Source organism: Anomaloglossus baeobatrachus, chromosome 9 (genome assembly GCF_048569485.1).
Source record: "Anomaloglossus baeobatrachus isolate aAnoBae1 chromosome 9, aAnoBae1.hap1, whole genome shotgun sequence".
NCBI lineage: Eukaryota > Metazoa > Chordata > Amphibia > Anura > Aromobatidae > Anomaloglossus > Anomaloglossus baeobatrachus.
This window is the reverse complement of record NC_134361.1, coordinates 64,897,872-64,919,054: the sequence shown is the minus strand read 5'-3', so window position 1 is coordinate 64,919,054 and position 21,183 is coordinate 64,897,872. Positions and strand designations below refer to the sequence as shown.

At 46.0% G+C, this 21,183-nt stretch overlaps 1 protein-coding gene across 3 annotated transcripts in view; it reads left to right on the top strand.

Annotated features, from left to right (window-relative positions):
* The window catches only part of MCF2 (MCF.2 cell line derived transforming sequence), a 199,036-nt gene that overhangs the window by 106,243 nt on the left and 71,610 nt on the right, over nt 1-21,183 (top strand). For all 3 annotated transcript variants that reach the window (XM_075323774.1, XM_075323773.1, XM_075323775.1), the window contains 7 exons: nt 1,711-1,830; nt 6,123-6,239; nt 9,057-9,206; nt 12,720-12,844; nt 13,959-14,073; nt 17,230-17,349; nt 17,668-17,859. In XM_075323774.1, the coding sequence (XP_075179889.1) occupies nt 1,711-1,830; nt 6,123-6,239; nt 9,057-9,206; nt 12,720-12,844; nt 13,959-14,073; nt 17,230-17,349; nt 17,668-17,859 (939 nt within the window). The remainder of the gene's footprint in view (nt 1-1,710; nt 1,831-6,122; nt 6,240-9,056; nt 9,207-12,719; nt 12,845-13,958; nt 14,074-17,229; nt 17,350-17,667; nt 17,860-21,183) is intronic.

The window sequence follows — 21,183 nt, the reverse complement described above, 5'->3', positions numbered from 1 at the left end:
TTTATATAGTGCTATTAATTCCACAGTGCTTTACATACATTGGCAACACTGTGCCCATTGGGGCTCAGAAAGTAGGTTCCCTATCTGTATGTCTTTGGAGTGTAGGAGGAAACCAGAGAACCCGGAGGAAACCCACGCAAACACGGGGTGAACATACATACTCCTTGCAGATGGTGTCCTTGATGGGATTTGAACCCAGGACCCCAGCGCTGCAAGACTGAGCCACCATACAGTGCTAACCACTGAGCCACCATACAGTGCTAACCACTGAGCCCCTTTTTAGAAGGGTTGCTCTTTTCTTTAAAAACTGAAAGAGATTATCAACTACTTTTAGACTGATGGTGTAACCTTAGGATAGGTCATAAATGTCTCATTGATCAGCTGAGTTCTGGCACCCGCCACCTCCCTAATTAGCTGGTCTCGGTGCCTGCGGAGGCAGCATGCAGCTGGAAATGCTCAGTTCCTGAGCTGCCCCATCTTATAGCAGTCACGGCCGGGTACTGCATATCCGATCCTACTGATTTGAATAGGAGGCGGATGTGCAGTACCCGGCCGCGGCCACTTTTAGAAGACGGGGCAGCTCCGGAACTGAGCATTTCCGGCTGACTGCTGCTGCCGCCGGGATGAACAACAACTGATCGGTGGAGGTGCTAGGTGTTGGGCCCCTGCCGATCAGACATTGATGACTTTTCCTAAGTATAGTAACAAAAGAGTCAGTTGCACTCTGTAGTGCTAAAATATGTGGAACAATGTATATAGGAATATAGACAAGCATTACTGCTATGAAAAACATGTACAAATTGAGATACTTAGCACAAAAAATGGCCACTTTTATGTGAGCCCAACAGCCAATGGCTAGGAGACCTCTTTTTGTTGGGTCCTTAGCAAACTAATGCCTCTCTTTGTGTTAAAAAACCACCTACATTTTATGGGTGGACAGGAAACTGCAAATGGAGAATTAAAATCACTAAGGCTGAAGAGCAGGAGTGCTCAATCAGAAGGCATGACCCTATAATCTAAGAAAAAGACTGATGGCACGTCCTACCTTTCTAGGTATAAGCAATCAATGTCCAAAGTAGTGGACAATCTCTTTAATTGCCCATTTTTGTCCTCTTAGGAGACTTGATTGTCTATGGCTGACTCTGTTTCTCCATAGAACTTTATGAGCACCAGCTGTGATCTCCTCTCTCAGTAATGGGAAAGTCTGTTTTTACCGAAGACAGATTTTTATCCATGAATTGAGAATGAAAGATCAGACCAGACAGCGAAGAAAGCAGATTTCACTGAAAATATATAATACAAAGTTTCACATTTTAATGTACAAATAATTAAAAAAATGACAATAATTTTTAAGCAGCCGCATTGTAGACGTACAAGCTGCTGAACACATCGGCAGATTAATATTAGACTTTGCACTGGAACATACTAGGGGTTTGCTGCTCATTGCATAATATAGTGTATTCTTTTATACTGTATGGACTGAACACAGCAGACTGGTTTAGATGAGAGAATGTGTATTCAAAGGGTTAATTACATTTACCCAAAAATCTAGAATGCAGAATACAGCATATTCATGTATATGTTGATATCGTTGGTGTCCGCTCATTTCAGGTCCATGTGTGATTGTCACCCCTGTGCGCAGCATATCCAGGCTGTACAGATACTGTATATATATAGTGTTGTCATCTTGTATCTTTTGCTTGTCTTTAGCACTCATTCCCTGGGAACCTCCATCTGGTTTTGGTCTTGCGACCTACAGGATTTTTTCAGCGGACCTTCACGGATATTGGATTTCGCTTCAGCCAGGAGGACTTTATTCTGAAGCTTCCGGTAATGTTTCACAGCACCACAAAAATCGTATGATTTGCTCATAGGTTCATCAGTACAAGATGTGTTTCTAGAGTTTTCTCAGATTTTGTTAAACTTAGGAAAAGTTTATGGACATGTGAGACTTTCCAATGTCAGTACAGTCTGGGAAAGGACATCTGGTGTCATCACTATGGCCAACTATGAGTAGGTAGTGATATAATTGGCCTTTACTAGCTTCTAACGGCATATCATTCCTGACATCTGCATTAAATGGAGGGTGGGACTGTTGGCGTCACCCATGGGCTATGTAAATGGTTGAAATTGTATTCCATGGGTAACAAATGTCACCTTACAGTATCCCCCATTGCCTACGCTTATTGTATACAAACTAAATGTAAATTTGAGAAGCGAATGAGACCTTACAGAGATCTTAAGGTACCGTCACACTAAGCGACGCTCCAGCGATCCCACCAGCAACCTGACCTGGCAGGGATCGCTGGAGCGTCGCTACACGGGTTGCTGGTGAGCTGTCACACAGGCAGATCTCACCAGCAACCAGCAACCAGTAACCAGCCCCCAGCCAGCAGCGACACGTGGAAGCGATGCTGTGCTTGGTAACTAAGGTAAATATCGGGTAACCATCCCGATATTTACCATGGTTACCAGCGCACAGCACTTAGCGCTGGCTCCCTGCACTTCTAGCCAGAGTACACATCGGGTTAATTACCCGATGTGTACTGTGGCTACGTGTGCAGGGAGCAGGGAGCTGGCACTGACAGCGTGAGAGCGGCGGACGCTGGTAACGAAGGTAAATATCGGGTAACCAAGGTAAGGGCTTCTTGGTTACCCGATATTTACATTGGTTACCAGCGTCCGCAGAAGCCGGCTCCCTGCTCACTGCACATTTAGTTGTTGCTCTGTCGCTGTCACACACAGCGATATGTGCTTCACAGCGGGACAGCAACAACTAAAAAATGGTCCAGGACATTCAGCAACAACCAACGACCTCACAGCAGGGGCCAGGTTGTTGCTGGATGTCACACACAGCAACATCACTAGCAACATCGCTGCTACGTCACAAAAGTCGTGCCTCAGCAGCGATGTTGCTAGCGATGTTGCTTAGTGAGACGTGGCCTTTAGACCTTTTCTGTTTTTGTTGTGGCAGTGTCACTCTAGATACAGGGAAGTAGCAAGCTAACGGCGAAAGGGAAGGGAAACCCTGTGTCTGGGGAAGGGGGAAATGATGACCCCTGACCAAACCTACTGCTGGTCCCTGGGGTCCCTCGCCACCCTAAATAGGTTCCGCACTTATGCACCAAGCCGGATACCTGACCCTAGGTATCCCTAGTGCTGAACCCTAAATAGGGAACAGCTGGGATGAGCTCTTTGTCAATCCCACTAAACACTAAAGGAAGACACAAGAAGGACACACAAGGGGAAACTGCATGAAATACTTATCCACAGATGACTCAGGTAGAAGTTCAGCAAAGTATCAGCAATGATAGTGTGGCACCCCTGAGGCTTTAGGCGCCACAGGGTACTGCACCTCAACCGAGTTGTGGTACTCATCTTGAATATGGAGGAGGTCGTCACCAGTAACTACCACCAAAACACTCACACCCACACACCAACAGATAACACGAGAGCTCTTAAACTGGGACCGGGCTAGTGCAGGTGCTGTGGTGGCCATCATGAGGTATGGGACCTCTTGCCCACTAGTTCATGAATCCGGGAGGCGGGGCTTCCACAGGGGAAGTTAGGAGCCATCTCACATACAAGTGAGTCAAAAGTTAGCTCCAGGCGGAGCAAGCGTCAGGATGGACTCGAGGGACAAAACAAGCAAAGACATGGATAGTTCAGGGCCTGTGGTCAGGAGCTGTGAGCTCTACCCGGGTTCTTAGGAAAGAAGGGGGATCCCAGGGTTCGCAGGGAGTGTGGAAGGCACCTGTGACCCGTTCCACGGCCCAGGAGCTGGGGTGGAGGGAAACCAACAAACGGAGATGTACAGAAGGAAACACCGGCCTCGACCTCCGAAGTATCCGGGATCGGCTGAAGCCCATCACAGTGGGACACTGCACACCAAGGGCAGAGTGATTTCACTGAGTAAAAATAACTTGAACTGCGCCCTCTGTGTCATCCCATCATTGCCGGCGCCCTCACCATCGCGCCTCCGGGCCATAGGCGAGTACTACTACCGCCATCGTCCTCCCTGGGGACTAGCTCTACCTGTGGAGAGCTGAAACACCTGAGCTGCGTCACCATCCACCCCAAAAGAGGAAAGCAACCGCAGCGGCGGCTCATATCAGCCGCACACCACAGGTGGCGTCACGAACAACTACCCCTATCATCCAGAACCCCAGCCTTTTATTGACACCGCCAGGGTCATGAAACCAGGAAAGGCCACCGCGGCGACCCAGGAGAAGAACCGCAGCCCGGTGACAGGTAACCTCTGACCTCGTGGGCGTGTCAATAAGCACAAATGAGTACAAGCCACCGGCTTTCATCCAGAGCTTGTGAACGAACTGAAAAATATCACCAGCACTAGCCCAGGGAAGATGGGAGTATTTAAACGCAAAGGGAATACTGATAATCAGCAGCTGGATGGAAAGAGGGCTCCACTGGGTCCTAAAGGGGAAGAGATGAAAACCCAGCAGGAAAGCTACCTAGTACAATGAATACTAATAGCAGGAACAATGGAAAGTCAGGGAGCATTTTGCGCAGCCAAACGCTATGACCTTCTACTCCCAGAAACCACATGACTGTCTGTCACCCGTGACACACTCGTGACAGGCAGCCATTTATTTTAAAAACTAAGATCAAGGAGTGCAGCCACATTGCTTGTTATTTTTGAAAGAGCTTCTCAGCATTTCACAGTAAAATTGTCACTTATACCTATTGTTATTGATTAAAGAGGTTATCCAGGCTTATAATATTAATGAGCTATCCCTGAGTAGGTCATATCAGATCATAGGGGTCCAACATCCAACACACCCAGCTGATATTAACTTTGTTGGCAGCCAGATGTGAATACTGGAAATCTGTCAGCAGGTTTTTGATATTTGAGAGCCTGAATCCAGGGATATGTCACTTATTAGGCTGTGTGTTGTAGTTTCACTACAATCAGTATTTTATCAGAAAGAGATTAGCATTGCAGGATTAGGTACAGAGCAGTCCAGCTGATTTGTGTAACCCCGCACTCACCACTGATTAGCAGCTTTCTAACAATTTATACTGTAGACAGGGAGCTGCCAGACAGGGGTGTGGGCGAGGGTATACACAGTCCAAAAGGTTTATCTCGGATACATCTATTACATCAGAAAAAACAGGTATTATATGAAACTACACCAAGAAGCGATACATCCCTGGAATCGGGCTTTCTTGCACTGTGTTATGCTGCTCTCAGCTCTCAGATTATATAGCAAAAACCTGGTGACAGATTCCCTCTAACAGAGCGTATCAGCACAGTTTTGTTCAGTGTGTAGCAGCTGTTGCCATGTACTGCAGAGCAGCCCCTATATACTAGAATAAGAGCTCATCTCATTACAATGTAGTAGCTGCTATATACTGAACGGACCCATTCTGTTCATGTCTTTCAAAATAATAGATTACCATCATCTGCTGTGGAACATAATTTAAAGCACCACTTCAGTGTTTTTGGGGTTTTTTTTAGCATGGGAATGTCGCTTTAAATCTAAGTCCCCCTGCCCCTGTCATAAACTCACCTTCTGGCTGCTTCACCTGTTACCAACATCGCTCCAGTCCCACTGTGATATCTTGTGACTAATTTCTGACTGGCCGGAAGTCTGAAGTTATGTCACAAGCTCTCAATACAAGTCTATGAGAGCCAGAACAAGGCTCTCATAGACTTGTATTGAGTTGTGATCTCCGGCACGCTCCATGAAACACTGGAACTGTCGGCAGATCACAAATACCCGGAGACCGACAGGAGCAGTGCTAGAAAACCATGAGGACAGCAGAAAGTGAGTATAATACAGGCGTTACATTTAAAGCACCACTCCAGCAGTGTAATAAAAAAAAAAAAAACATTGAGTGGTGCTTTAAAGGGATCACCAATATGACTACACTTCCTATTGTCCGTTTTGAAATAAAAATGTCTGCCACTTTAAAACAGAATAATACAAATATATCTGCGAGATAAAAAATGAATGACTTAACTGTGTTTTATCATTTTATTCTAATTCCGAGAGCGTGTTCAGCGTCCTGGTGTGTTGAGTGATAGTAAATGTGCGTGTGATATTGTATTGAATTCTGGCCAGGATTGTATCCGGTAACGTGCCGCTTTATGTCTCCAGGTGGTTATGCTCAGTTCTGCATCAGATTTACTTAAGTATATAGATGAAAAGCAGCTGACAGCGGAATTCGGAGGCACACTTGAATATCGCCACCGAGACTGGGTCGTCTTCAGAACAGTATGTTGTATTTTTTTTTACACTTAAAAGAAAAAAAAAACACATCACATATAGTCCGCGGTTATCCAACCAATTATTCCCAGGGGTGCACCCCCAAAAGTAATATGCTACATGTATGGTGGATCTGCCCAAATGTATCACGCTACTAAGAGGGCTTTCACATATCCGGTTTTTGCCGTCAGGCACAATCCGGCGAATACCAGATAAAACAGATCCGGCGCCGGATGCGTATTTTTCCTCATTGAATTGTATTAATAATATAATATATAATAATATTTATTCATTTATATAGCGCTATTAATTCCACAGCGCTTTACGTACATTAGCAACACTGTCCCCATTTTGGCTCACAATCTAAGGTCCCTATCAGTATATTTTTGAATTGTGGGAGGAAACCGGAGAACTCGGAGGAAACCCACGCAAACACGGGGAGGACATACAAACTCCTTGCAGATGGTGTCCTTGGTGGGATTTGAACCAAGGACCCCAGCGCTGCAAGACTGCAGTGCTAACCACTGAGCCACCGTATTAGCGCTGAAATGTGCCTGATGCCCTTGTGTTGCATCCGGCGTACGCTGGATCCGGTGAAATTTCTGAGTCCAGCTACCGGAAAGGACTCCTCATGGAACGTTTTTTGGCAGTGGCAGAAAACGGACCGCTCCGGCGTCTTGTACAATGAAGGCGTATGGGTGCCGGATCCATCGTAATGCAGCATACAACACATTACAGTGACGGATACGTCCAAAAGCTGAAGGAACTGATGGAAAAAACTGATGCAACTGATCTGTTTTTCCGCCTCATCCGTTGCATCAATTTTTACACCGGATTGTGCCTGACGGCAAAAAACGGATGTGTGAAAGCAGCCTAACATATATAACCAGTACTTTCTTCTGAACCTTCCTTAGTAGATATCCTTGGGGATACTGTAATCATCCATGCTCAGTTGGTATCAATACAGAATCTTCCCTTTTCTCTTTTTAGCGGTGAAGCAAATTATAGTGTTAGGCGAGCTCTGTAGGTGGTCACCAGGCAGCTCTAAAAGGGGCTTTGCTGTACATAAACCAGCTATAAAGTCCCAGTTTCACCCTTTAATCTCTTATAGGGATGTTGAGCTACACAGGGGCCCTGGGTTGAGTCCCCGGAGTAGCTGTTGGCCAGTGGTACAGGCTGACAGAAAGAATAGTGTGGTAGCCTAGTCAAAATTAGGAGGTACTTGTAGGGACAAAAGGCAGGATAATCGTATATGAGCCGCAGTCGAAATAAAAAATATCCACTAGAAATTCAAGAGCAAGACATACAGAAGTTCACATAATTTCACACAAATCCCCAAAAATGGGAGGGAGAAAATTGTTGACACCTTTCCAAAAATTTGGGTAAACAACTTTGTTTCAAGCATGTGATGATCCTTCAAATTCACTTCTGGCAAGTAACAGGTGTGGGCAATATGAAAATCACACCTGAAACCAGATAAAAAGGGGAGAAGTCGACTCAATCTTTGTATTATGTGTCTGTGTGTGCCATACTAAGCATGGAGAAGAGAACAGTCTGAGAACCTGAGAACCAAAATTGTTGAAAAATATCAACAATCTCAAGGTTATAAGTCCATCTTCAGAGATATTGATGTTCTTTTGTCCACATTGCGCAACATAATCAAGATGTTTACAACCCATGGCACTGTAGCTAATCTTGCTGGATGTGGAGGGTAGAGAAAAATTGATGAAAGTTTGCAACACAGGATTGTCCGGATGGTGGATAAGCAGCACCAGTCACGTTCCTGAAAAATTCAAGCTGTCCTGCAGGCTCAGGTGCATCATTGTCAGCACAAATTAGCCTCGACATTTGAACAAAATTATACGCTATTGCAGGAGACCCCGGAGGACCCTACTGCTGACACAGGGACATAAAAAAGCTAGACTGCAGTTTGCCAAAATGTAAGTGAGTATGCCAAAATCCTTCTGGGAAAGTGTCTTGTGGACAAATAAGATCAAGATAGAGCTTTTTTTGTAAAGCACATCATTCTACTGTTTACCAAAATGAAATGAGGCCTACAGAGAAAAGAACACAGTACCTACAGTCAAATACAGTCAAACGTGGTGGAGGTTCAAAGATGTTTTGTGGTCATTTTGCTGACTCTGCCACTAGGGGCCTTGACTGTGTACAAGGTATCATGAAATCGGAATGTTACCAGAGGATTTTGGGTCGTAATGTAGTGCTCAGTATCAGAAAGTTGGGTTTGCGTCCTTGGTGATGGGTCTTCCAGTAGGACAATGACCCCAAACATACTTCAAGAAACCTCCAGAAATGTATGGAAACAAAGCGCCGGAGAGTTCTGAAGTGGCCACAAAGAGTCCAGATCTAAATCCCTTTAAACATCTGTGGAGACTTCTTAAAATTGCTGTTTGGAGAAGAAGACACCTTCAAAGATGAGAGACCTGGAGCAGTTTGCAAAAGAAGAGTCCAAAATCCCAGTTGAGAGATGTAAGAAGCTTGTTGATGGTTATAGGAAGCAATTGATTGCAGTTATGTATTCCAAAGGATGTGCAACCAAATATTAAGTTGAGGGGGCCAACAATTTTGTCTGACCCAAGTTGGAGCGACATGGGGCTGAAGCCATGCCATCCAGACATATATGAATAATACAGTATATTAGTATGCTCAGTGATATAACATTTCTTATACAATAGAACACATTCATCCGTGTTTTCACGACAACATAACATTGATTTTGTTTTGTCATAGTTGGAAAAGTTGACTATTGTAAAACCTTTGTGTAATATTTGATCTGTTCTCATTTTTTTCCCATGTTCCCACCACCAGGCCATTGAGGGTTTTGCCTTGACAGTGAAAGAAATTGCACAGATGCTGCAGGCCTTCGGTACTGAATTGGCTGAGACAGAATTACCGAGCGATGTGTATTCTATTGAGCATATTCTAGCAAACCGCACTGAAAAATACTGCCAGCTGAAGGTAGGACTAATTGGATTTTATGAAGACAGATTGCTGCAACACTTGAAGGAGCAGCACTTTTACTTTTACCACTTATGGAATGATGGAAAGTACGAAAACGAAGGGTCAAGTAACAATAACGTCCAATTTTACCTTTCTAGTGTTTTCTTATGGTTGTTAGCACATCTACTTATGGACCATGGATAACATTCTAGATTGTTGTTTCTGGATATCTGCTCATTTTATTTTGACCTAAGCTAAGATGTCTGCTGTTTATATGTTGCATGTATGACTTAAAATGAAATGTTAGATTTCAAAAGCAATTCAATTACTACTGAGTTTCCCCAAAAGTAAGACCCTGTCTTAGGCCCGTTTCACACGTCAGTGAAAAACACAGACGTTCCTCACTGACGTGTAAAACACGCACATGTCCCTCCGTGTTCCGTGATTCACGGCACACGTGGGTTGTCCATGTGCAATCCGTGATTGCATATGGACATTACTCACCTGCCTTCACTGCTGCTGTCCATGGTGCTGATCTCCTCGGGTCTCCAGCGTCTGCCCACCGCTCTCAGCACCTACTTCCTGGTCGGGTGTTCCTGCTCTCATGAATATTCATGAGCCAGGCAGAAACTGCCGAGAGCGGAGGCTCCAGAGCGAATCGCAGGCAAGGTAAGTTGAAAAAATTTAATATTTAATATGTCCGTGATTTTCTGGTACGTGTTTCACTGATCACACACGGATCACACCATAGTGTGGTCCGTGGGTCATCAGTGATGCCAGTAAAAAACTAACTTGTCTCCTTGCAGAATCACGGCCACGGGTGTACGCTGCTCGGAGACACGTTCAGTGAAAAATCACTGATGTGTGAGCAGACCCATTGATTATAATGGGTCTGCGTATGTCAGTGATTCTGGTACGTTTTAAAAAAAGCATAAACGTACTAGAATCAGTGACATGTGAAAGGGGCCATATATTGCTTTTTGCCCTGAAAAATGCCCTAATGCTTATTTTCAGGGTAGGGCTAATTTTGGGGGAAACATGGCTTGGGGGGTACTGTAAGTTTACCCCCTAAAAAAGGCAGACCCTCCCTTCCCCCAGGAGAATCATACTTACTAGAGCCAGGACATCTACGTCGCTCCCAGGTCCTCAATGCGCACTCCCTTAAGGTTTTTGTCTTCTCCACTGCTTCCAGCCTGCTGGCACTCACACCCATCACACACACATCAGACACACATCTGGTGATACTGCACTGCTTCCTGCAGACATGGAGATCTGGGACGCTGTGAACGTAAGGATCTATGGTGGAGCATATCATCGATGTGTTCCACCACAGGTCCTCGATGTGTTCCACCGGAGGTCCTTACTCTACACATCATCCCAGGTCACCGAAGCAGTATGGTATCACCGGATATGTGTATGTGCTTTCCACCGTAGGTCCTTGATGCATGCCACTGCAGGTTCTTATGTTCCACAGAGTCCTAGTCTGGTGAGTATGATTGCGGGGTCTTCTGTCTTCTCTCTTTTGGGGGTGGCTACTTTCTTTAATGAAGTGTCTTGCTGTATTCTTTAACTTTTTTAGTTGCATGGACACTTCAATATTGAACAGTAACTAAGGCTTATTTTCGGGGTAGGGCTTATATTTAAGCATTACTCTGCAAGAGCAGAAAATTCCTGCTAAGGCTTATTTTCAGGGAAACACGGTATAATGTGGCTTCTGTAGTTACCGGGAATCTGATCATGTGACATAATTTGTAGCCAATAATCAGCATCTATTTTCACCTATGTACCGCCGCCTGTTGATTTTCACTTTTTACTTTAAACCCTCATTCAGACGTCCGTGCTCCATATGTGTTTTTCCAGTGTAGAATATGAGAGCATCTACCGTTATAATCTATGGAGCTGGTCACATGTCCATGGTTGTTTATTGGACCTTGTATCTGCAAAAATATAATGGAAACATGTCTGTTTTTGATAAAAAAAATTGCCTAAATAAGTCTACTGGTCAGTGAAAATCACAGACAACAGACTGCAATAGATGAGAGCATTGCAATTTTTTTTTTTGCATATAAGAAAATCATTGATGAAACACTGACGGTAAAAAGTGATGCATTGACCAAATACTAATGAAAATCTGATCCAACACACTGTATACAAATAAAATACAGCAGCACTCTGTAAGTACTTAGGTGTATGCAGACATTGAATATATGATATTTGGACCAAATTTGGACGCCTGGTAGCACTCCCAGGGCAGTGACCGGGATTGTGGCAGCTAATCGCGAGGTGATGGATTCAGGTATAGATTGATACAGGCAGGGTGACTGAAACAGGCTGGACAGGTGGGTATGAACAGGAATGGTGGGTACGGCAGGGATAGACAGGTATGAGAAGGCAAATACAGGTGACGGACACAGAAAACGGGACCTGACAACTAGCTAGCAGACTGAAACATTGACTAACTGAAGGTGTTGCGTAGGCACCTCCCTTAATGGGAGGATGCCTTAAACACACTGTGTCTCTCAGCTGTAAGCTGAGAGGCATTTCCTGGAAATAGCATGCCAGCCCTTTAAAAGGAGGGATGGCATGTGCGTCTTAGGTGCTATCCCAGAAACACTATGCGGCATGTACAGAGCCTAGAATGGGAAGGAGTCAGCAGCACATGACCTGGCCGCAGTGGTGAGTAAGTCAGCGTCTCTGCAGAGGTACTGGTGCTACAATGAGGATCCATAGCTGCTCAGCACATACAGAGTAGCCTCATCTGTGTCCTTAAAACTGTGTCCCTAGTGTGTTGTGTGTGAATAGAAGCATCTCTGTGTGTTGGAGGTGCCAGAGGTTACTAAAGAGGATGTCTCAAAATCAATAATGATAAAAAAAATGCAAAGGTCTTGTAAAGACAAGCACCTATACAATTATGATCTTCTTAAAAATCCTCTCCACTGAAAAGAACGGAGGCATTTTTAATTTTATTGTTTAGAACTCATCCAGGTCACTGTCCAGCGCTGAAGTCTAGCAGCGTGGCCAAGCATGTGCAGCGCTTACCAGCTTTTTTAGAGAGAGAACTGCTCTCAATCTGGCTGGACTGCTGGAGCACATGATCTGGACAGATTTAGAGGCCCTGTGCTCCTCCGATGTTGCAGAATTGGCGGAGTACACAGTTCAGACCAGCACAATGACCATACAGTTTGGTCCAAACGTCCAGTTTTCAGGAGCGTCAAAACTGGCAAACAGGAAGCCAGGAGGCAGAGGAGCGGTGTGCTCCTGAAGACGACACATGAAAAAAACCTTACAAACACCAGCCTGACAATAAGATTGCACTTTCATCATACCCTTTCATACAGTCATGGCATCTTAAAAGAGCAGTGTTTTTTTAACGTTACTAAAGTAGGTGTCACCTAAACATGTAGACAATGTCTTACTAATGTTCAGTTACTAACCATCCAATTAATATATTTAATGATTTAATTTAGCACATTTCATTATCAAATTCCCATGTAACACAGAGTACAATCAATGTAGCACTTGTATTTGCAGAAGGACATTACCTCAGTAACAAGAGAAGGGGGTTTACTGCTCAACACTTTTGAAAGACCAAGCACAAGTTTAGTTACGGAGGAGGAAACCTGTGAGAAAAATGGAGACTGGGAAACTGTGAACAGGTAGATAATATACTGTTTGTAGTGGCATGTATGATTTTTTTATTGAAGCACTATACCTTGTCCATGTTTTCTCCCTGTTAAAGTCTTTGTCTGTAGTTGGGCTGTATTTCAACATGTCTATTAGACCTTAATCTCTATTTTTTATAATGTTAAAGGAGCTGTTCACTACTTTTACATTGATGGCCCATCCTTTTAAGGGTGCTTTACACGCTGCGACATCGCTAACGATATATTGTCTGGTGTCACGTCGTTAGTGACGCACATCAGCACCGTTAGCGACATCGGAGCCTGTGACATCAAGGAGTGACGATCAAAGATTGCAAAAACGTGAAAAATCGTTGCTCGTTGACACGTCGCTCCTTTTCCAAATATCGTTGCTGCTGCAGGTACGATGTTGTTCGTCGTTCCTGCGGCAGCACACATCGCTGTGTGTGACACCGCAGGAACGACGAACATGTCCTTACCTGCATCCACCGGCAATGAGGAAGGAAGGAGGTGGGCGGAATGTTATGGCTGCTCATCTCCGTCCCTCTGCTTCTATTGGACGGCTGCTGTGTGACTTCGCTGTGACGCCACACAAACCGCCCCCTTAGAAAGGAGGCGGAGCGACGACTAGAGTGACGTTGCAGGGAAGGTAAGTCTATGTGACGGGTGTAAGCGATGTTGTGCGCCACGGGCAGCGATTTGACGGTGACGCACAACCGACGGGGGCAGGTACGCTCGCTAGCGATATCGGTACCGATATCGCAGCGTGTAAAGTACCCTTTAGGATAGGACAGCAATGTCTGACCGGCTAGGGTCCAACACCCTGCACCCCATCGATCAGCTGTTCTCTGTCCCGGCAGCAGGCAGCCGGTAATGCTCAGTTCCGGAGCTCCTCTGTCTTCTGATAGCGGCTACAGCCGGGTACTGCACATCCACCTTCCCTTCAAATCAATAAGAGGCGGATGTGCTGTACCCAAAGACCACAGATCTTTGAAGGTAAAATCTAAACATTATATTTATTAAAAGGTGGGCATTCTGTGCAAATATTGGGTTTGTAAACTGTGTGATTTGGGTAAGGTCTTGTGGTAATATCCAGTAAGCTGCTCTGTGACAAGTCTCTGTTTTACAGGTTGCTGGCACAATTACATGAAATGGAAGGCGCTTTCGATGGTTTTTGGGAAAAACACCAGCTAAAAATGGAGCAATACTTAGAACTGCTCAAATTTGAACAGCATTTCCAAGAGGTATGGAATAAGTGTACATAACATAGTATTGTACTGATCAACAAAATGTCATATACTGTTTAATATTGGAAATAGATTTTACTCCACTTTAAAGGCATTATCCTGGACTTTTATTATTTTTTTTACATATGGGACTAATAACTTACAGGCAAGTAGTTGCTAACTGTCTGCCCTTTGTGCCCGGTGACGATCTCTCCCAGCTCGGGGCAGTCACATACTACTCCATCCAGCGATTCCACTGCTTCCAGTGATGTTTCGCCCACAGAGCAGCATCTTCTCTTCTGCTTTGCTCTGTTGATGGGGCATCTCTGCCTATTTCATGCTGATTGACAGCTCTCTCCTCACTGTCTAACTGTGTCTGCAATGATGCCCTGACAACAGCGCAGAGCAGAAGAGAAGATGTTGCTCTGTTGACCAAAGGTGAAATGAAGCAGCGTGATCGCTGGCTGAGCCGGCAAAGATTGTCCCTGTGCAGAACAGGCAGGTATTTAATAACTACCTATCTGTTAATTCTTAACCCCATACCCAAAAATACTAAAAGTCCCAGATAACCACTTTTACCTAACTTTGAAATCCAACCCGTTTAAGTTTAATACATCTCAGACTCCATTGTATACTCAGCGCTCCTTACTTAGTTTATTATTTTCTCGCTGGAGGTTATTATATAGTACATTATGGAACAAATGATTACCATATTTTATTTTATTAACCTAGAATCCACCAACTACAGATCATTACAATTACAGAGTCAACATCCATAATCAAAAATACATAATACTAAGAAAAAATGCTTTATACTGTATTTATTCACATACACACTAGTGCATAAATATAATAACTACAATAAAGATGAACAATAGACAACCAAAAGCCCTAATATAAGCCCCATCCTGCACATACTGTATACCGCAAATAATCCATAATGGTATCCACTAGGTAAAAGTATTACATCAGTCAGAATAGGATAAGCAGTATTACAATACAAAAAACCCTCAAATAGTCAGTACAAACCTCTAATCCCATATAGTGCTTAGTGTTTCCCTGTAGACATGGCGAGACCATGTCTGTCTCTCTTGGTGGAGAGACGGACGGAGACGGGCAAAGAGACAGAAAGAGAGAGACAGAAAATGAGAGACATAAAGAGAAAGGAGACAGAGAGAGAAAGAGAGAGAGAGAGCGAGGCAGAGACACAGACAGAGAAACAGAGAAATAGAGAGAGACAGAGAGATAGAGACAGAAAGAGAGACAGATAGAAAGAGAGAAACAGAGAGAGAGAGAGAGAGAGAGACAGAGACAGACAGAAAAATTGAGAAAGACAGAAACAGAGACAGAGAGATAGAGAATGACAGAGACAGAAAGAGAAAAACAGCAAGGGAGAAACAGACCCAGATGGAGAGAGAGAAACAGAGAGACAAACAGAGAGAGAGAGAGAAACAGGCAGACAGGGAGAGAGACAGACAGACACAGGGAGAGAGAAACAGAGTAAGAGAGAGAGACAGAGAGAGAAACAGAGTAAGAGAGAGAGACATAGAGAGAGAGAGACATAGAGAGAGAGACATAGAGAGAGAAACAGAGGCAGAAAGAGAAACAGATAGAAAGAGAGAGACATAAGCAGAGAGACAGAGCGAGGGAGACGACAGAGAGATAGAGAGAGAAACAGAGAGAGAGAGACAGACAGAGCGACAGACAGACAGGAGAGAGACAGAGAGAGACTTAAGGCTACTTTACACACTGCGATATCGGTCCCGATATCGCTAGTGTGGGTACCCGCCCCCATCTGTTGCGCGACACGGGCAAATCGCTGCCCGTGTCGCACAACAGCCGTCACACATACATACCTGTCCGGCGACGTCGCTGTGACCGGCGAACCGCCTCCTTTCTAAGGGGGCGGTCCGTGCGGCGTCACAGCGACGTCACTGAACCGCCGCCCAATAGCAGCGGAGGGGCGGAGCTGAGCGGGACGTAACATCCCGCCCACCTCCTTCCTTTGTCATAGCGGCCGGGAGGCAGGTAAGGGGAGCTTCCTCGTTCCTGCGGCGTCACACGCAGCGATGTGTGCTGCCGCAGGAACGAGGAACAACCTCGTTACTGCTGCAGTAATGAGATTTGAGAATGGACCCCCATGTCGCCGATTAGCGATTTTGCACGTTTTTGCAACGATGCAAAATCGCTTATCGGTGTCACACGCAACGGCATCGCTAATGCGGCCGGATGTGCGTCACGAATTCCGTGACCCCAACGACTCCGCATTAGCGATGTCGCAGCGTGTAAAGCCCGCTTTAGGGGTACTTTGCATGTTGCGACATCGCTACTGCGATATCGTCGGAGTCAAATCGAAAGTGACGCACATTCGGCGCCGGTAACGACGTCGCAACGTGTAAAGCCTAGATGCGCCGATAAACGATCGCAAAAGCATTGTAAATCGGTGATCTGTGTAGCGTCGGACATTTCCATAATGTCGCACCAATAGGAGATACGATGTTGTTCCTCGCTCCTGCGGCAGCACACATCGCTGTGTGTGAAGCCGCAGGAGCGAGGAACATCTCCTTACCTGCCTCCACCGGCTATGCGGAAGGAAGGAGATGGGCGGGATGTTTACGTCCCACTCATCTTCGCCCCTCCGCTTCTATTGGCCGCCTACCGTGTGACGTCGCTGTGACGCCGCATGACCCGCCCCCTTAGGAAGGAGGCAGGTCGCTGGCCAGAGCGATGTCGCAGGGCAGGTAAGTGCGTGTAAAGCTGCCGTAGCGATAATGTTCGCTATGGCAGCTATCACAAGATATCGCATCTGCGACGGGGGCGGGTGCTATCGCGCTCGGCATCGCTATCATTGGCTAGCGATGTCGCAGCGTGCAAAGTACCCCTTAGTTTCTATCCCGGGCAATGCCGGGTACTACAGCTAGTATATATATATGAATTAATAACGTTTATTTTCTAGTGTGATTGTGCTTGATAATTATTGGGGCACACTCTCATACTCACTGGATAGGGAATGTCACAAGTAGCTGACAAAAGACTAATACTAATAATAGGAACATATTATGAAAATGATACTGTAATGTAACACATAAGAGGAGCATACAAGACATATTATGATCCTATATTCATATACTGTATGAAATATGCACCTAAATACTAGGTTATTATTTATTATAGCTGAAGAATGCTACTGACTTTCTGATGGCACAACAAACCGGCGTTCCTGATACAGGGGAAAATATATCGGAGGTGAAGCAGAGAATAGTGGAGTTGGGTAACATTGAGGAGAGGTCCAAGGTAAGGCCGCTCATCTCTCTGCCATGTCTTCTGTATAGCTTTTCGGAATGATCCTCTATATCATACTTATGCCTTAATTCAGCTGGGACCAAAGTTCAGTCCCCAGTCCTCACCCTGTATATAAATACCTGGCCCAGTCAACGTGGTTTGTTACCTCCCCCTATAGCGCCCCCTACCTGTGGAACACGCCCCGGTTGCTCCCCTGCTTATAATCAACAGATTTTGAAAATAGACAGAAATTATAAAGTTTCATTACAGTTAATAATTTTTATATAAGATTGATTAATACTTTGAAGGTAACCCATTACTGTCTTACAGGAATTAATGGGAAGGTCACAGATGGTGATTTTACATGGACACCAGCTTGCAGCAAATCATCATTATGCACTAAACCTAATCTGCCAGCAATGCAACGAGCTAAGACATGCATCCGACATCTTATCTGAGGAGATAAGAAGAAAGCTTGCTCGTCTCTCCACTACACAGGAACTGCATGTTCGATTACAGCAGGTAACAATGAATCTTCCAGTATTTCAATGTCGGGTATAGTAATGTTAGAAGTACTTAGAATCACATGTAGAAAGTACTGGATTATAGAAATAATCACCTGTGGATTTACTCACCTATAGAGATAATCTCTATTGGATTTACTCACCTTAAAGCTGGGGTCACACTAAACGACAGCGACAACGACGTCGCTGTTACGTCACCATTTTCTGTGACGTAGCAGCGACCTTGTAAGTCGCTGTTATGATCGCTGCTTAGCTGTCAAACACAGCAGCCGAAGCAGCGATCATAACGACCCGCGTCGCTCTTCTGCAACATGTGCAGAGAGCAGGGAGCCGCGCACACTGAGCGCTGGCTCCTTGCTCTCCTAGCTACAGTACACATCAGGTTAATTAACCCGATGTGTACTGCAGCTACATGTCACAGTGCAGAGAGCAGGGAGCCGCGCACACTGCTTAGCGCTGGCTCCTTGCTCTCCTAGCTACAGTACACATCGGGTTAATTACACGATGTGTACTGCAGCTACATGTGCAGAGAGCAGGAGCCGGCAGCACAGGCAGCGTGAGAGCGGCGGAGGCTGGTAACGAAGGTAAATATCGGGTAACCACCTTGGTTACCCGATGTTTACCTTGGTTACAGCTTACCGCAGCTGCCAGATGCCAGCTCCTGCTCCCTGCTCGCTTCATTTCGTCGCTCTTTCGCTGTCACACACAGCGATCTGTGCGTCACAGCGGGAGAGCGACGACCAAAAAATGAAGCTGGACATTCAGCAACGAGCGGCGACCTCACAGCAGGGGCCAGCTCATTGCTGGATGTCACACACAGCGACAGCGACGGGACGTCGCTGCAACGTCACAGAAAATGGTGACGTAGCAGCGACGTCGTTGTCGTTGTCGCTGTGTGTGACACCACCTTTAGAGATAATCTCCTGTGGATTTACTCACCTATGGAGATAATCTCCTGTGGATTTACTCACCTATAGAGATACTCTCTAATGCATTTACTCACCTATAGAGATAACCTCCTGTAGATTTACTCCCCTATGGAGATAATCTCCTGTGGATTTAGGGGTACTTCTCACATAGCGAGATCGCTGCTGAGTCACAGGTTTTGTGACGTACCAGTGACCTCATCAGCGATTTCGCTGTGTGTGACACTAAGCAGCGACCTGGCCCCTGCTGTGACATCACTGATCGTTACACACTGTTCTGGTTCATTTTTTGCTTGTTGGTCTCCCACTGTGCAGCACACATCAGCGTGTTTGACTGCGGGAGACTAACGAGCACCGACTCTGTGTAAGCGGTGTACGCTGGTAACCAGGGTAAATATCGGGTAACCAAGCAAAGCGCTTTGCTTAGTTATCCGATATTTACCCTGGTTACCAGCGTTCACCACTTAGCGCTGGCTCCCTGCACACGTAACCAGGGTAAATATCGAGTAACTAAGCAAAGCACTTTGCTTAGTAACCCAATGTGTACCCTGGCTACGTGTGCAGGGAGCCAGCGCTAAGCGGTGTACGCTGGTAACCAAGGTAAATATTGGGTAACCAAGCAAAGTGCTTTGCTTAGTTACCCGATATTTACCCTGGTTACCAAGCACAGAGAGATCTGCCTGATTGACAGCTCACCAGCGACCATGTAGCGACGCACCAGCGATCCTGACCAGAACGTATCGTGGTACGTCGTTTAGTGAGACGGTACCCTTACTTACCTATGGAGATAATCTCCTGTGGATTTATTTATTTTACACAGTATTACAACACAGTGATGGGTAGGAAGGGCTTTTTAGGCCACACATCACCCTGTACATATGGGACCTGACAGTTTCCCTTTAAGCAATTAATAAAACTCCAGTGTTTTTGAGTCAAAAACACCTAAATAATGCTCAAAATAACACCCATACATTTCTGCAGCCTTCTCCTTGACTCCTAATGTAAGGTATGGAGCGGGTTTCACAACGGAACATGCCTAAAGAGTAGTCAGGTCATTCCTTTTAAATGCTGTTTTGGGAAACCTAAGGCTAAAATAAAACAATAAGAAGCCTGAATTCATGAACAGCAATGTGACTTTTGAATAGAAATAAATAAGAATATTTCTGGTATTTTTTTAGCGATTTTTCAAGCATTTTTAGCACTCTAAAAAAGCCTGAAAATTACTGCATGTACATGTCGCGGGCGAGGAGGAGGGTGTCAGCACACTACGCTCACCCCTTCTGCTCGGGTCCGGCGGCCGCTGCTCAGTGGTGGCTCGAGCTGTAGGCCGGATCCCGGGGGTTTCTCGAGCGGCACTCCTCGCCCGTGAGTGAAAGGGGTTTGTTGGGTGTGGGGATTGTTTATAGTCCGTGACGCCACCCACGGTTGTGGTGATTTCACCACCGCTGCTCAATACGGGGATCCCGGGGATGGTGATGCGGAGCAGCCAGGTGTTGTGTTGCCCCTCCGTGGGTAGGGGTTGGTTATCCCGGGGCCCGGTGATGGCTTGGGAGGTGCAGGGCCTGGTGGGCGCAGGGACGCGGGGGCAGCGCTGTGCCTTGCGGCACTGTGGACTCACTCAGCCTGAGACGTTGACACAGTTTTTACGGTAAACCGGACGGCTGCACTTGCTCTCCCGGTAGATGACGGTGATGTCCCTTTTCCTAGCACCTTGGTGTACTTGTTGGTTGCGATGGGTCCCCACCGGTAACCCGCTCCCCGGCTTCAAGCTGGACCGGGGGAGCTCTACTCTTTGCCCGCAGGCGCTGGCCCTAAGAAACTTGTGCCTTGGCGGTGGCGGTGTCTCTTTTACACTGGCTGGACTGTTGCCTTCAATCGGGACTTGGTTGTTGGGGGATCTACGTCCCCTTCACTGACGGATTCGGCAAATTGTGGCGACTCCAAGCCTTGCCGGGGTCCAAGAGGCCCCTGCCCTGGAGCTGACTGTCCTTCGGAACACTGCTCCAGACCACCGGGCACACAGCCTACGGGGTCCTTCCAGGAACTTCCAAACGGTCCCCCTTCAGACAGTCACCGCCGTTGCTGACCTTGCTGACCTGCCCTGCACACAGCTGGACTCTTCAGGCTTTGCACACTCTTTCTGTCCTGTCACCACTCTTGCTTTCCTCCTTTACTACTTTTCTTTCCTTCACTTTCACTTAGTTGTTTGCTCAAGCCCTGCCTGGGCTAATCTCTGCTGTTTACTCTTTCATGTCCCTCACTGGACTGCCTGGTACTTCCTGCCTCCAGAGCTGTGATCTCCTCGGTGGGCGGAGCCAACCGCCTGGCCCACCCCCTGGTGTGAATCATCAGCCTCTGGAGGAAGGCAACAGGATTTTTGGTTAGCTTAGATGTTT